This window comes from Triticum aestivum, chromosome 3B (genome assembly GCF_018294505.1).
Source record: "Triticum aestivum cultivar Chinese Spring chromosome 3B, IWGSC CS RefSeq v2.1, whole genome shotgun sequence".
Lineage (NCBI taxonomy): Eukaryota > Viridiplantae > Streptophyta > Magnoliopsida > Poales > Poaceae > Triticum > Triticum aestivum.
In genome coordinates, this window is record NC_057801.1 from 115443640 (window position 1) to 115457056 (window position 13417).

At 48.8% G+C, this 13417-nt stretch overlaps 1 protein-coding gene across 1 annotated transcript; it reads right to left on the reverse strand.

Annotated features, from left to right (window-relative positions):
• Positions 1–10494: 10494 nt before the first annotated feature.
• LOC123064990 (transcription factor RAX1) lies at positions 10495–11989 on the reverse strand. Its single transcript, XM_044488367.1, has 3 exons — positions 11573–11989; positions 11332–11461; positions 10495–11229 (listed from the first exon to the last, which is right to left on the reverse strand). The coding sequence occupies exons 1-3, from the start codon at positions 11706–11708 to the stop codon at positions 10683–10685; spliced, it is 813 nt and encodes a 270-aa protein (XP_044344302.1). The 5' UTR covers positions 11709–11989; the 3' UTR covers positions 10495–10682.
• Between the last annotated feature and the right edge of the window lie 1428 nt (positions 11990–13417).

The following is a 13417-nucleotide window of genomic DNA, read 5'->3' on the forward strand; positions in this document are numbered from 1 at the left end:
TTGAGCATCACTGAAGAAATTGATCCTACGTGGATCCGATGTTTGTTACCTTTGAAGACTGTGCTTCTTCTTGACGGTTAGGCGTCAAGGTCTAGAGCATCCAAGAGTTATTGTGGATTGCCGAGTAACCAAGTCTGTGAAGGTTTGGAAGTCGCCTGAAGACTTACCACGAGTGATTGGACGAGATCTGCGTGATCTTAGTTCAAGGAGAATACGGTGAGGATTGGATGTCCTGAGCTGCGTGCTCAGAGACTGGGTGTCCGGGACTGCGTGTCCTCGAGTTTAAATACTCAGCCGCTCCAACCAGACGTACAACTGAGACAGGAGTTGGAACTGGTCTACCAAATCATTGTCTTCACCAACCTAACTGGTTCTATTTCCTCAACCCTTTCATTTCCTCATTACTATATTGAGTGTTTGTTCATATCTGTGTTTGAAGACTTTGACTGAAGACTTTCTCAATTTCCTCAGTTCAATTTCTTCAGTCTGTTTGTCTTCGTCTTGTGTTATCCTGTGATTACGCTTTCTGTACTCTGTTCTAGTCTTCATTTCATCATGATGACCATGCTTGTATTCTGTTATGCTTACTTCTGAGTACTTATTCCGCTGCTAATAGTTCTTCGCTTAGGAATTTCCTCACCGGCAAATTCCTTAGTGAAGAATTCATAAAAATCGCCTATTCACCCCCCCCCCTCTAGTCGACATAACGCACTTTCACATTGCTTCAAAAGAAAATTCCTCACTATGCACATCTTCAGGGGGGAGCTCTTCTATATCTTGCAATCAAATTCCTCAATATAAGTATTTACACTTCATATCTTTATCCCCGTTGAAAACTTAACCTATATTGTCATCAATCACCAAAAAGGGGCAGATTGTAAGTGCATCTAGTGCCCCTTGGTGATTTTGGTGTATTGAAGACTTACAGGTTAAGAGACTGATGCGTTTGTGAGTGTACACAGGTCTATAAGTCTATGAGGAGTTTGATATTTACAGAGAAAGTCGACCCCTAAAAATGAAGTTCTTCGACTGAAGACTTCGGATTTCTGAAGACTTTCTGAAGACTTTGAAAGTGAAGAAATTGGTGTGACCTTGAAGACTTGGAAATCATTCGAGGAACATGAAGCATGAAGACTTTTGTTTTCGTAGTTTCATTTTCTCTTTCATGAGTCATAGGAAACACCGTACTGTTAAAGGGGGTTGAGGAAATACTAAGAAAAAAATTCCATGTGATGCTCAACTCAAAATCCTACACCTACCAATCCCTTTCAGTGAAGCCATTGGAAATCTCATAAAGTTCAGTCAAATTCTTCAGTAACAGAGACAATGTTCTTCTGGTTGCTGAGGAATTTGTTCTAACTGAGGAGTTAGGAATTCGCCAGTGCGGATTGCCTACACAGTGAGGAACATGATAGCCCTAAGGAATTTGAGAGTCCAAATTCTGACCATTGCTGTGCTATGCACCAGCTGTCCCAAAATATCTACCCACCTAACGGTCATATCATTGAAGGGCATTTATGTCTTATCATGTCGGGCTGCTCCCTAGGCTATAAATAGCCGCCCCCTGCAACCACTAGCTGGTTGGCTACTCCGAGAGAAACTGACGCTTGTCATTTGAGAGCGTCCCATCCTCCGAGGACTTTGAGCGAAAATAATCAAGTGAGGAAACCCCAAACCCGACACACCTACAACCCAAAGTGATTGAGCATCACTAAAGAGATTGATCCTGCATGGATCCGACGCTTGTTACCTTTGAAGACTGTGCTTCTTCCAGACGGTTAGGCGTCATGGTCTAGAGCATCCAAGAGGAATTGTGGATCGTCGAGTGACCTAGTCTGTGAAGGTTTGGAAGTCACCTGAAGACTTACCACGAGTGATTGGGCGAGGCCTATGTGACCTTAGCTCAAGGAGAATATGGTGAGGACTATGTGTCCGGGACTGTGTGTCCGGGACTGTGTGTCCTCAGGTTTAAATACCTAGCCGCTCCAACCAGACGTACAACTAAGACAGCAGTTGGAACTGGTCTACCAAATCATTGCCTTCACCAAGCTTACTGGTTCTATTCCCTCAACTCTTTCATTTCCTCATTGCTGTTGTTGTGTGCTTGTTCACATCTATTTGAAGACTTTGACTGAAGGCTTTCTCAATTTCCTCAGTTCAATTTCTTCAGTCTGTCCGTCTTCATCCTGTGTTATCCTGTGCTTACGCTTTCTGTACTCTGTGTTTGTCTTCATTTCATCATGATGACTATGCTTGTGTTCTGCTATGTTTACTTTTGAGTACTAATTCCGCTGCAATTAGTTCTTCATTTAGGAATTTCCTCACCAGCAAATTCCTCAGTGAAGAATTCATAAAAATCTCCTATTCACCCCCCCCCCTCTAGTCGATATAACGCACTTTCAAGAGGTATCCTTGCAGTAGAACCAGGTGAAATTCCTGTCCTTAGGGTGACTCGGCAAGGCTGCTGGAGGGAAATTTACATCTTGTCTTCTTTGGATAGAAACACCTCTGAGTTCAAGGCTGGGTCCGTCTGACATTTCAGTCTGGTGGTTGATGTAGAAATAGTCTTTGAAGATTGACAGAGGGCTCTTCCCCAAGGTATACTTCACAAAACACTTGGAAGTTGCATATGTTGGAGACAGAATTGGGGTCAATGTCTTGCGGGTGAAGACTATAAAAATGCAGCACGTCCCGTAAAAATTTAGACCCGGGTGGTGAGAAGCCCCACATAAGATGATCGGTGAAAACTAAGACTTCGCCTTCTTGGAGCTTAGGGGGGACATTCTAGGCATGGGGCTTGCCAATGAATAACTACTTTTCCAGGCAAAACCCCTATGCTTACAAAGTCATTGAGTGTGTTGTCTGTGACCTTAGAAACAACCCAATCACAAGAAGTAGGGGTCTTGGTCATTATCGACAAGTCAAAGTCTACAGCCTGATAACAGAAATATGGCAGGTTAATGTTACGGTGAGAGGCTGGCAGGTCATAAGTTCTTTTGTTAAGCCTCCAGATGGTGGCGGGTCGTAGATTATTATTAAACCATCAGAAGCTAATGGGCTATGAACTTGATCTTTAAACTCCTAAAATGTGTGGTGGCGGGTTAATGATCTGCAGATCTAAGATTATGGAATTCTTGCTAAGTACTGGACAAAAAAGTTTCACATCTCATACATATGATTTTGGATCTATGATAGTTCAAGAAATGAAGAATAATTGTTGGACCTAAGGTACATTAGTGATGGAAGCGCCAGCCTGATCATGGGTTGCGGAAAAGGGGGATCTACGCAAGGTGTGAAACAAGACTTAAAACTGCTACTATGCTACTTTATTCTAGTTTTTGGATTGAAATAAGCAGCGGATGAACAAGTTGTGATGAACTCGGGTGAGCACGATGAACACCGATGAACTAGGGAACCTAATGCAGATCCAAAGGGAAAAGGATGGGTACCTGACGGAGTTAGTGAAGAGTGGGGATGCGCCGCAGCTCTCTTGTTCGATCAGGTTGATGTAGCGGCCCTTGTTGGAGTTGCTGGTGAAGGTCGACCGGAGTAGTGGAGCTCTTTGCGGCGGAAGTCATGAGGAGGAAGAAGAATTAGATGCGAGAGGGGGTAAAAGTGAAGAGGGACCCCTCCTATGCCTATTTATAAGGGAAAAGTGAAACAGTAAAATAGCAGGCACGGTAATCGAGGAGGCGGCATAATTATCTAGGCAGTGGAGGCGCCTCGATTCTTGGGCAGTTGATTAACGTGAAAAGATCCGTTATGGCATCATTGGATTTTCTAAAATTATTTTCATGACATCATGGCGGGTCACAATGATTTGTTTAAGATTAAAATATTGGGAAGAATCAAGGAAGGCTCACCAACAGGATGCGGTGAAGAAAGACATGAACAGGTTCAAGTCAATCTGGGGCCTAATGTTGGGGATATAACCCGCGGTGTGACCCGCCCCAGAGGGGCCGGGTTATATGGTTGGCGACTCTACTTGCAATATCTAAAGAATGCCCAAGAGGCCAAATGAAGAATCCAGAGGGCAGCTTAGGTGGTGAGCCGCCGAAGGCCCAAGCCCAGATGATGGTGCGAGACCCGGCGTTTGTAAGCCGCTCGAGGATGTCTTGTCTAGAAAAGCAGATAACTTAGAGCCCATGTTGGACATGTTGTGTGGTCTGACTTGTACTTTTGTAAGCGTAGGGCCTCGAACTATGTATATAAAGGCGAGACCCTGCGGCGGGTTAACTTAAGAAACAATTGGTCGAGAGCTAGGTCACTTGTAATCGATTCCCAAGTAATACAACTAAAAGCACGATGTAGGACTTTACCTCGTTGTGAGGGGCCGAACCTGGGTAAACCGGCGTCCCTTGTCCCGTTCAACCCCTTCGAGCTAACCTACGTTGCGATGGCTCTACGCCTAAGTCCTTTTGGTAGGACATCTGCCGTGACAAAACCACGGCACCTTGTGTGCTATCAAATGTCACAATGTAACTGGGTGATCATAAAGATGCTCTACAGGTATCTCCAAAGGTGTTTTTTGAGTTGGCATAGATCGAGATTAGAATTTCTCACTCCGAGTATCGGAGAGGTATCTCTGGGCCCTCTCGGTAATACACGTCATAAGCTTGCAAGCAAATGACTAAGGAGTTAGTTACAAGGTGATGTATTATGGAACAAGTAAAGAGACTTGCCGGTAACGAGATTGAACTAGGTATGAAGATACCGACGATCGAATCTCGGGCAAGTAACATACCGATGGACAAAGGGAATTATGTATGTTCTCATAACGGTTCGACCAATAAAGATCCTCATAGAATATGTAGGATCAATATGAGCATCCAGGTTCCGCTATTGGTTATTGACCGGAGAGTTGTCTCGATCATGTCTACATAGTTCTCGAACCCGTAGGGTCCGCACACTTAACGTTCGTTGACAATATAGTGTTATATGAGTTATATGATTTGGTGACCGAATGTTGTTCGGAGTCCCGGATGAGATAACAGACAAGACTAGGAGTCTCAAAATGGTCGAGAGGTAAAGATTGATATATAGGACAATGGTATTCGGACACCAGAAGTGTTAGGGAGAAAACCGGATAGTCATCAAAGTACAGGAGGGGGTACCGGGTACCCCGGGGGGGATAGTGGGCCTATTGGGCCATTAGAGAGGAGCACACTAGCCCACAAGGGGCTGGCGCACCCCCTATGGCAGCCGCACAAGTGGGGAAAGGAAAGGAGGGGGTTCTGCCTCCCCCTTCCTTCCCTCTTCCCCTTTCCTTCTCCTCTCCGGCAAATATGGCAGGGGGCGCCACTTGTGAAGGGACCCCAAGTAGGATTTGGCCTACTTGGAGGCGCCTCCTAGCTTCTCCCTCCTCCCCCACCTATATATATATATATATATATATATATATATATATATATATATATATATATATATATATATATGTGGGAGGGGCACCTAGCACAAGCACAACAATCCCTTAGCCGTGTGCACCCCTGGTCATATTTTCGTAGTGCTTAGGTGAAGCCGTGCGGAGATAGCATCACTATCACCATCACCACGCCGTCGTGCTGCTGGAACTCATCCACTACTTCACCCATCTTGCTGGATCAAGAAGGCGAGGATGTCATCGAGCTGAACGTCTGCAGAACTCGGAGGTGTCGTACGTTCGGTACTTGATCGGTTGGAGCGCGAAGAAGTTCGACTACATCAACCGCATTACTAAACGCTACCGCTTTCGGTCTATGAGGGTACGTAGACACACTCTCCCCCTCGTTGCTATGCATCTCCATGGATAGATCATTGCGTGTGCATAGAAAAAATTGTTTTTCCATGCAACATTTCCCAACAGCCACTAGGTGTAGATCCGTTCTGCTAACGATGTTGAAACCTTGACTCATCAAGGACATCAAGTCGCACAAGATATCCTCCATGGCAGTAGTTGCTTCTATCAGGAAGGCCAAATATCCAGATGCACATACTTGGTTCTTGAGAGAAGGTTTGGCAGACGTTCCTCAAATGGGTACTAACAAGCGACACTCGATTCGTTTGAGCCTAGACATCACAAACCATCACTCGGAATTCAATGATACACCATTAGTCGGGTCAGGAGCCATCCTCTTTCGAAGAGATTGATACGGGTATCACCAAGTTTTTCTGATAACTTGCTCAAAACTCACCTTCCATAGGTATGATCTGCTGAGGCCACCAAGGTCTTTCATCCGATAAACAAATGGCACTTAGAGTTCAGCGATCAATTGAAATCATTGCATGCGTGACACTGTCGGTTTTCGCAGCGAGGCAATGACTGCCAAGCTCTTTGGCAACGCCACACCAAGCACCAATGAGACGAGATTGGTGTCGAAGGGCGTTATTCAACAAAATAATATCGGAGCAATGTCGTTGCAACACAAAAATCTTACTAAACAAACTCCTCACACTGGACGAGCGACGAGAATCCTGCCCCATCCACCTTATGATGTCTAAGCGATGGACAGAGGCAAAAGGCATGGACGATTGATCTCGTGAAGGCTAGGTTTTCTTATAAGGGTTAGCGGTTGTTAGTTGTTGTTTTTGGACTATTTAGTGTAGAGCAACAGCCCCACAATCCTTTTTATTTTAGAAACTTTTGCCCTGGCCTATTTAAATCCGCTCCCACCAGGAGTCGAACCCAGGACCTGGGGTGCTACTAAGGTCGCTACAACCACTAGGCTACATGCCCATTCGCGGTTCTTAGTTGTTCGTGTTGGTAGTGTCAGCGATTGATGTATTAAGTTAATTGTTTTTCATAAAAATGGCAGTATTTACTAGAAAGTGAGTCCAGTGTTAAAACAATGTGGTTCAGACGGCCCCTTACCCTGAAAAGGTGCCAAGTGGCCGCAATACTTGGACACGGCCTCTTGGATGGTGTATCATCCATGTGGCCTTTTGCTCCATGACATGGATTAGATCGAGGCTAGTGGCCAACCATGCATCGCACAACATCTCGTCCTCCGCATGTTGAACCTTTCTCTTCTACCCTTCTTCTTCGGATCGCCAGTTGAATCATCAAGATCGTCGTCCTCCTCCTACTGTCCAGCAGCCCATCCTGCTGCTATGTGCCCATGTTGGTTTGGGTGTAGGACTGCTATGTGCCCGGCTGAGTGTAGCCCTGTTCTGTGTGGGTGTAGTTGCCAGACTGGGTGGGATCTGAGTCTGTCACCTGCCCGTCCTCATAGCCACCTCCTCATCCGTCTCCAACATGGGTGATGTCAAACATCTCCCTCTCCCTATCATCGTATGCCTTCTCCCCCACTTTAGGCATAGCACCATACAGCATGCGGGCACCCATCTGCTCCCACCCACCGTCTGCGCCCGGATGAGCTGTGGTGACGAATACTAAGAGGAGTGGCGGCACCGCGTTAACGTCGACGATATAAGGCACTTGGCCGGCGGCGGTTGCCGCGGACTGCCTATCGAGTTGTTTGGCGCCAAAGAAGTACGAAGCCTTGTAATGCTCCAGCCATGGTGACGTCTGTACGGTGGGCGACACCATCGGGACATCATGGCCCGGGCCGTGACATCCACCACGTATGTCTGCGACCAACATGGCCACTGCCACGTCCTCCACCAGCACGACCTCCGTTAGCCTTCTACTTCTTGAGTGTTTCCTCCAATGTTGGCCTTCACTTTGACGCGGCGATTTTGCCACGTTGCCGAGTTGATCTTTCAGGTGAGTGTGACGTTTGGATCCTCCTGCACCTCCACCACCTCCATCTCCGATAGGTTCTCTTCCAGTTTCGCGTGTCGGCGGCGGGAGGGAAGAAGAGAGTGGGAGAAAAAGTGCGGGAATTGGTTGAAGAGCGGCGGGATGAAATAAGAGAGTGGGGGATTTTGGCATGGAAACGGTGTGGGCGGCTACAAAAACGCAGGCTCTGCCTTCCTTTTGTGTGGGCCATGGGCGTCAGAGTCCGACGCGTCTCATGTCCGGACTACCGCAAAGCCCCCCACGTTTGGTTCCGATTTACGGGAATATCGTGGTCCAGATTGCTCCGCAGACGGATAGGGGCCAACGCTGGATGGATACTGCCGGTTTTAAGGGTGAGCGTTGAAGATGCCATAAGACATACATGCGCATTTTCTTCTCACCATCACTGCCGTTGAAAACCTCCAACTCGCCATCATCCAGTTCAAACTCTTTGAAAAAGTGTGCTTGTACAATATACTGTATAACACAATCATTAGCTCAGGTCATCCTTATTCAGAAGGAAAATAAGCCGGCTTGATGTTGCTTCCCAAACATATTGTATGCGCACCGATGCATGCATCCTTGCAGAAAATCAGTAGACTTAACTGTGACACACACACACAAATAACATACGATTTTCAGCGTGCAACTTGTGCGTAAATATATACACCATACACGCAATTACACACATCGTATAATGCATGCTGGCCAGTACTCCATGCAGGCCCGGGAAAAAACGAGTCTACTGATCCCGTTATCCCGCATATAATCCCAAACTAAATCATCAAGTGGATCACGGGATCTACTAGTTAAGTAGTAATCGGCATTCCCTCCCGTTTTATCATTTCGGGGGGCCAAGTCAGACGTCCAAGCTTCGGCTGACTTTATAATCTATCTATGAGCAATCTATATACGCTCGCGACAGCAACGGGCGAACTGAAAATTCCTGGCAATCACTCAGTGAACTTCTAGCAGAATTCTGAACGTAGTATACAGAGACTTCACTAAAACCTAGTGAAACAGTCTCATTCGACAGGTCCAGTCTTTTTACTGGGCGAGCATTTCAGCTTCATTTAGCGGTATATAATTAGTAAGTATAACTAGCGAAACAGCATCTGATTTTGGCGATTGATTTTTTTAGGAACATTTTGGCGATTGATTAGTACTCGATTATACTGTAGGCTGTAGCTAAGACCTGGAGCCCAATTGGGTCGCTCTCCTTGTGGCGCGGGGAGGGAATATTCTGAAAGCGCAGCGCCAGGACAAGAGCGCCAGGCCGAGGGAGTTGCCTGTCCGCGTACGGCTCCGACGGACGATGGAGAGCGAACTAGTGAGGTCGCTCTTGCTTAGCCAGACGCTAAGCTCAAAGCCGCGCGTCTTTTCCCCATCCAGGCGCACTGTCACTGGGCCGAAAAGCGGCTATAACCCTCCCGGTTTGGCTGAGCGTGACCTGTCCAGCCGTGTAAAGGGCCAACAGGGCCTTTGGGGTTTTGGGAGGGATAATTGAGCTGCATATGCGCCAATAACCACGATTATACGCTGCTTAATTGCATCATCCAGGGAAGAAGATGTCTTGTTTGATCTCTTGTTTTGGAGCGATCTTGTGATTGGATTGGAGCGTCTCGATTTGAAAAATGTGATGATGTGACCTGTGGGAATATCGCGGAAACTCATGGGAAATGGGGGGTCGTTTTGGCCGCATGTGCAATGCAAGGACCGAATAATTAAGTGATCCGTGTGTGTTTTTTCTGCAATTGCGTAATGTGATTGCTGTACTTGCGTAGGGATTATTCGGGGAAGACAGGCATGCAGCAAAGCATGTAGAGTAGTACTACTACTGCTGATCGACTTACGTATGGCTTGGGCTGTGTTCCTCTTTTCGCCCCCGCCCCCACAGAGCCTCTTTTGCTTTGGTGGTCGGGCAGCACGTTCGCACGGCTCGCAGCCCCCTGGCCGTCCATCTCATGATGGACGTCTCCGGCTCCGTCCACGTCGACTTTCCTTTCTGTTTCGCTTTCGAGCTTCCGTCGACACGACAAGAACTGGCATGGCAGGGATGAGCATCGCACTGCTCCGAGATGATTCTCCTGACAAATCCGAAACGGCCCAGTACTGCGGCCGGGCCTACGTTGGTTGCTGTTCATGCCAGGCCACTTTGATCCATCATCATCATCTCTCAGCCCTTCTAATTATCTTCTGCGGATAAAAGGATCGTACTACCTCCAATGGATGTACCGCAAATTGTCCAGTTTCTGGCAGTCAAGCAAGGATAATATAGACCCTGTAAAAAAGAAGCATTTACTTGCGCGCGCGACCTGTCATCAATCAACCGGAGGCTGCGAAGCAGAAAAAATATGTGCCTCTATCATCACACAAGCGTCGTCATTAGCCCTGCGCTAATCAGTCATCACCCCAGCCAATTTTGTTCTTGGCGTGGGCCATGGCTGTCTCTCCGGCTTTACCGATTTTTTCCATGGACTGCTTTTTGGTGTTACTTATCGACCACTTGGCGACCGACCGACCCGACCCGGCGCACATCATGCAGGGACGGAAGCGAATCTTCAGATCGGTCATGGCTCATCTTCTTTGCCACCCTCGCCCGGCCCATGCGAATTGCGTGCAGCGTCCACGGCCTTTCACATGGACGCCAACAAGTTACATGTGTGTGTGTGTGTGCGCGCGCGCGCGATTGATCATCTAGGAAAAGATCAGGATTAGCGGCACAAAATTTCTGTTCAAAGAACTGCATACACTTGAGAAGACAAAACATGGGCATGGAAGCATGTAATCGATGTGATCAAGATTCAAGAACCACATTTCAAGTTTCCAAGCATACGAAGATCACCTTTTCAGGTGGCAACCCGAGCTTGTATCTGAATTTGCTCATGGAGATCGAGTACTTGGGATAACACGTTTGATCGATCGGTCACGAGGACGTGCGCGCGTCCGTCACACATCGATCGATCTACACTAGTGACAAGGTCGAGTCGAGAGGGTAGTAGAAGCCGCCGAGGAACTGGTCTGCGGCGGCGAGGTCGGGGCCGGCCGCGCAGAAGTCCACGAAGAACCCGCCGGCGTTGTCCACCGCCGACCAGTTGGACCCCGACGACGCGGCGGAGGCCGACGTCGAGCCCTCGGCGGCGAGCGTGTCCTGGAGCGCGGCGGAGGCCGAGGACGAGCCCTCGGCGGCGAACGTGTCCTGGAGCGCGGCGGAGGCCGAAGACGAGCCCTCGGCGGCGAACGGGTCCTGCAGCCCGGCGGTCGGCGCCAGGAAGTCGTCGTAGGTGTACGCCTCGGCCTTCACGGTCGGCACGGGGAGCGGGAGAAGCGGCGACAGGTGCGCGTGCGCTGGGGCCGGCGCCGGGAGCGGCATGAAGGACGGGGAGCGACGGCAGGGGGCGGTGGAGAAGGCGGCGGCGGCGGCGGCGAGGCGCTTCTTGAGCTTGGTGTTCCAGTGGTTCTTGACGTCGTTGTCCGTCCTCCGCTCCAGCTGCGACGCTATCAGCGACCACCTGCGATGAATGCCAGCGCGCGTCTTGATCGGTCATGCCGGCCGGGACACGAAAAGGATGCCGCTTTCGCGCCTGGTGATCAAGAAAGAGAAGAGTGCTTACTTGCTGCCCAGCTGGCTGTAGAGGGAGTAGATGATGGTGTCCTCCTCCTCGGTGAAGCCGCCGTGGCGGATGTCGGGGCGGAGGTAGTTGAGCCACCGCAGCCGGCAGCTCTTGCCGCACCTCTTCAGCCCTGCACACCCACCCGAGACAAAGATCATCGATCGATCGAGAACACGCGCGCACGCCACGCGTCGAGCAAAGGCAAAGGCACGGACGGACATGAAAGGGGCAGCACACTCACCGGCTTTGCTGGGGAGGGTGATCCAGCTGCCGGTGTTGCCGTGGCGCTGCATGTAGTCGCGCAGCGCGTCGTCCTCCTCCGGCGACCACGGGCCCCTCTTCACCGCCGCCCTGTCGCAGCACGGCGCCCTCCCCATGGCCCCGGACCCGGCCGCGAGAAGAGACGAGACGACGGGGGAGGGGAGGCTGAAGAGAGAGACCGGACGAGGACGTACGACTGGCCGCGCTGCTGCGCTGAGGCCGATGGGCTGCCGCTACTTGTATCGACCCCGCCCGTTGTCGGCGAACAGAGCAGAACACCGCAGGGTCCTCTGCCTGCGGTCTTTAAAAAACCGTACTCCCGGGGTGAAAAAAGAGTGTCGAGAAGAGAGAGGGGCGGGGTGGGCGCCGTGCACCGACCGGGGCGTGGTTTCCCATTTGGATCCTTGATTCTCTGCTGCTGCAGCGGTTGTTCTCTCTTTCACAGTCTCCTTTTGGCCTTTTGGGTCACGGGCCCATGCGGTCTCATCACACGCAGAGAACATTGTACGCGACCGAACAAACATTGTTGATTCTCCTGGCAGATGCTGTTTTCTTACTTCTCTACTTCCTTTTTGTTCCTGGCATGTTGCCTCTTTTTACTGCCTATTTTGTGGTGTGTTTTTGGTGAAAACTTCAAACATCACCTTGCTTTTGCTTTTGTACTCCAGTTTATTACTGCACTGAAGATCCCTCTGCATATAGGATTACATTTCGTGAGCGATTCACCTTGCTTTTGCTTTTGTTACTGCACCGAAGATCCACCATGCAGCTCTGTTCTTCTTGCTTGATTTGTCACCGATATCTCCTTGGCTTTGACGAATCATTCCGTGACACACACACACACACACACCAACACACGACGTCGCCCTCACACACTCTCACCCATGAGGACCATGTCACCATGATTAAGGCGCACTCATGCGATCCGCTTGGGACGATCGGCGCACATAATCGCCATGCCCGTGCTTAATCCCAAAACGGAAAAAGTAGCACTTCTGCTCCGGAAAGTTCGTTCCAAAAGGAGCAGGAAAACCTGCACAGGAAAGGGCACGAAGGGGGGAATATGGGCCAGTCGTGGAACGGACGGCTGGCGAAAGAAGATGGGCTTTCCTCCTGGTACGTGACGATCCCTTTACAAGCAGGCCTAGACACTGTCTGGTCAAGCCCGATCGATGAAAGGATACGGCCTTGTGGCACGTTTTCGGCTGCCGAAAGCTCTTTCACTCCGTTGAGACCCAAAAATCAATAATTAAGAGGTGCCCTTTACAAATGTCACTTTCATCTTCTCTGGTGGTGACAAGTGACGTCCACGAAGGCATGGGTGGGGTTATTTATGCTTTTTTACATATTTGTTCTTTCAAAATGATTTGTCTCTTGAACCAAGCGCTCAAATCATAAACCATTTAACCGTTGCATTTCTTGCGTCGTGTTCTTTGAAAATATACCACATGTTGAAAGGTTTCGAAGTAGTAACCCGTGCTTTCAAATAAACTAACTTGTGCTTAATTTTGGGTCAATCACAAAAACATAATTGTGTTTCACTTTTTTGGGCGAAACACATAAACAATGTTTGTGCTTTACGTGGAACCCAAAAAGTGAGAAAAACAAAAAACACAAAAAACCAGTAAAAAAATAGGAAACACAAAAAACCTGAAAAAAGGAAACTAAGAAACCGTGGAAGCACTGACCACTTTTTTGGGAAGCACACAAGCACATTATGTGCTTCGTGTGGAAACACATTGGTGCTTCACTTTTTTAAACAAGCTTAATTATGCTTCACACATTACAGATAATTGTGCTTTTGTGCTTCACGAGAAAAGAACAA

Excerpts from the sequence above, each read along its gene's own strand:
- LOC123064990 (XM_044488367.1), bottom strand. The coding sequence starts at position 11,708 with ATGGGGAGGGCGCCGTGCTGCGACAGGGCGGCGGTGAAGAGGGGCCCG. Across the intron at positions 11,462-11,572 it reads CACCCTCCCCAGCAAAGCCG|GGCTGAAGAGGTGCGGCAAG; the intron begins GTGAGTGTGCTG and ends GTGGGTGTGCAG. Across the intron at positions 11,230-11,331 it reads TACAGCCAGCTGGGCAGCAA|GTGGTCGCTGATAGCGTCGC; the intron begins GTAAGCACTCTT and ends CATTCATCGCAG.